Genomic DNA, 2,500 nt, shown 5'->3' with positions numbered 1-2,500 from the left:
AGGCATTGGACAAGCCAAGACAAAACATCATACACTTTGTAGCTTTCTTTATCCACTGGTCTTTGACTGGGGCTTACAAGTGTGCAAGTACAATAAATTTGTTTGTATTTTACTTCTATATTGTTTTAAATTATTATGATAGTGTGTTCACCTTGTGATAATATACTATTTTTTGCTGCTTCAGATGGCAGTTACACTTTTTTTCCTTTCTTTCTTTCTTTCTTTTTTCTGATAGATGTAGATTGTGCTGTAATGTTCTGTTGTTGTTTTTTCTTTTCAGATTTACCCCCATGAGCGCCACTGCTTGCGTCAGCTTGACTCAAATGAGCATTACGAAACCAAGCTGCTCTCTTTCCTCCTAAATAACCTATGATGGAAATGGAAATTAGATTTTGAAATCTTTGTTTTGTATCATGAAATCTGTTCTGTGAATCTGGTTTGTTAGTCATTTTGTTTTTTGTCAGAAGTGTTTTTAGTGCTTTGTGCTTTTTAGAGGCACAGCTGACGCAAGCATCGTAGAGATGTTGACAGAAGTGTATGACTTGAGTGTCAGGATCTTGGTATTAGAAATGTTGAAACTCAGCACCAGCACCCGCTAAGATTTGCGAAGCCAGTGATTTACACATTTGTCATTTAGGCTTGTATGAGAATAGAAGAAAATAGATCAAGACCTGTGTTGTCATACACCGGAAGTGGTGGGTGAAGCAAACCAAATGTAGGTTTTATAAGCAATATGTGAAGGACTTGTTTATCATAGACAGAAGGTTGTTAGCAGGATACCTAACAACCTGTTCTTGGTACTGAATGAGTTTTCCAGAAAATGTACGGATATGTGATACCTAGACAGATATTTGTAACTATCTATTTTTCTTTTAGTTTGTTATGAGGTAATAAAGAACAGTAGGGAAGTCAACATTACTGTAGTGCTTTTTAAGAGGAAATTTTATGGGTTTTTCTTTTTCTTTCATTTCTGCAAGGAAAGGATGTAATTTTTCAGATGAAGGTGGCACTCTTATTTTAAGTCATATTCAGTCAGTTGGTCTTTTTTTTTTGTTTTTGCTGATTTTACAATTGCCGTGGTAGCTAGTCTTACCATTTTATTCAGTCTGAACACATTTTAATACTCATCTCCTCTTCTTTTTTTCTTTTCTTTTTTTCTTTTTTTAATCTTTATTCTCTATTCTTTCTTTTGTTTTATCTCTTTTTAAAATTATGTTTTAGTGTTGTAAATCAGAGAAAAAAAAAAGCCATTGAGATTTGTACTTGCCACAGCTGAAGGTATTGTTTTCTTCACAGTACAGTTCCAGATATTTAATAAAGATGATAATTAGTCACATTAGGTAGGGTCAACAAGTCTCCTAAGTGAATTGCCTCTTGTGTACCGAGTGTGAAATGCAGCTTGAGAGAGGAGGTGTACTGCAGTCGCAGAACCCCCCGTTGCCCTTTTGCAATGTCAGTACAACCATCTTGATTGCAGTAGAAAATGTATGGCGTAATAGTTTACTTAAAGTGGATGTATGATCCTGTTTAAAGTGTTGTGGTTTTGGATAACAGTGATTGTCAATAGGATGTTTGCCTTTTGAGTTTAAGGACCTTCCATAAAGCAAATAAATATTCGTATTATGGTTATGGTAGATCGCTGAATGTGCATGTCTGTGTGTCTATATGTGTGTATGTATGTGTGTGTATTTGGGAATGTGTATGTTTATGGAAGTATGTGTGTTTGAGTGTATGTGCGTCTATGCATGAATCTGCATCTTTGTGTGTGTGTGAGTGACCCTTTCTGACATCACTGTTATTATGTTGTTTTATGACTGATAGGCTGACTTTGAAATACTCAGTAAAAAATTAGTATAAATTTAAGAGTTGCTCTAAAGAAGGCTTGTTTTTTGATAACTGGTGCTAGGGAAAGAAACAGTTATTTGCTTTCATTGTAAAAGTAGTCATTACAACTGGGCATTTGCTGCAGTCCTTAAAGCAGATCTTTTTACTGTCTCAGTTTTAATATCATGTTATGGTTGGAGAAGTCGCTCCATGATCAGGGTCCCTCATAATCCTAGGTCACTATATATGGTCCTCATTTTACGTGTGGCCTAACGGGTTTTGAATCTACTTGAAACTTGTAATGAATTGGCAAAACCCTAGACAGCATTTCATCTCTTATTTTACTGATCAGAGGATACAGATAATTTGAAGAACATTAATTAAATTGATTGATTGAATTTTTTTGTTTGTAAATATCAACTTGAATGCACATGAAAGAAGTTGGGAGACTAGGATAAAATAAATCATTAGACTAAGTACCATCTAGTCATATAAGCATCAATTAATTGTAAGAAGTGGATGGGTTTGATTTTCAATTTTATTTTGTGTGTTTGCTTTAATTATTGCCCTTACTAATATATTTACTCTATTTCTATGATTTATATACATATATATATTATTTTTCTCTTATTTCAGAAGAAAATCTTTTTAATCAAGGAAAAAAAAAATTGGTCAT

The 2,500-nt window shown here is 33.8% G+C and overlaps 1 protein-coding gene across 3 annotated transcripts in view; it reads left to right on the top strand.

Annotated features, from left to right (window-relative positions):
- Window positions 1-2,500, top strand: part of LOC122261055 (dipeptidyl peptidase 8) — a 27,513-nt gene that overhangs the window by 22,873 nt on the left and 2,140 nt on the right. For all 3 annotated transcript variants that reach the window (XM_043028558.2, XM_043028559.2, XM_086543128.1), the window contains exon 17: window positions 281-2,500. This exon is cut by the window's right edge and continues 2,140 nt beyond it. In XM_043028558.2, coding sequence (XP_042884492.1) covers window positions 281-373 — 93 coding nt within the window. In that variant the 3' untranslated portion in view covers window positions 374-2,500. The remainder of the gene's footprint in view (window positions 1-280) is intronic.

This window comes from Penaeus japonicus, unplaced genomic scaffold (assembly GCF_977035675.1).
Source record: "Penaeus japonicus unplaced genomic scaffold, GWHDUDI00000001_assembly GWHDUDI00000013, whole genome shotgun sequence".
Classification (NCBI taxonomy): domain Eukaryota; kingdom Metazoa; phylum Arthropoda; class Malacostraca; order Decapoda; family Penaeidae; genus Penaeus; species Penaeus japonicus.
The sequence above is the reverse complement of the archived record's forward strand: the minus strand, read 5'-3'. Positions and strand labels throughout refer to the sequence as shown.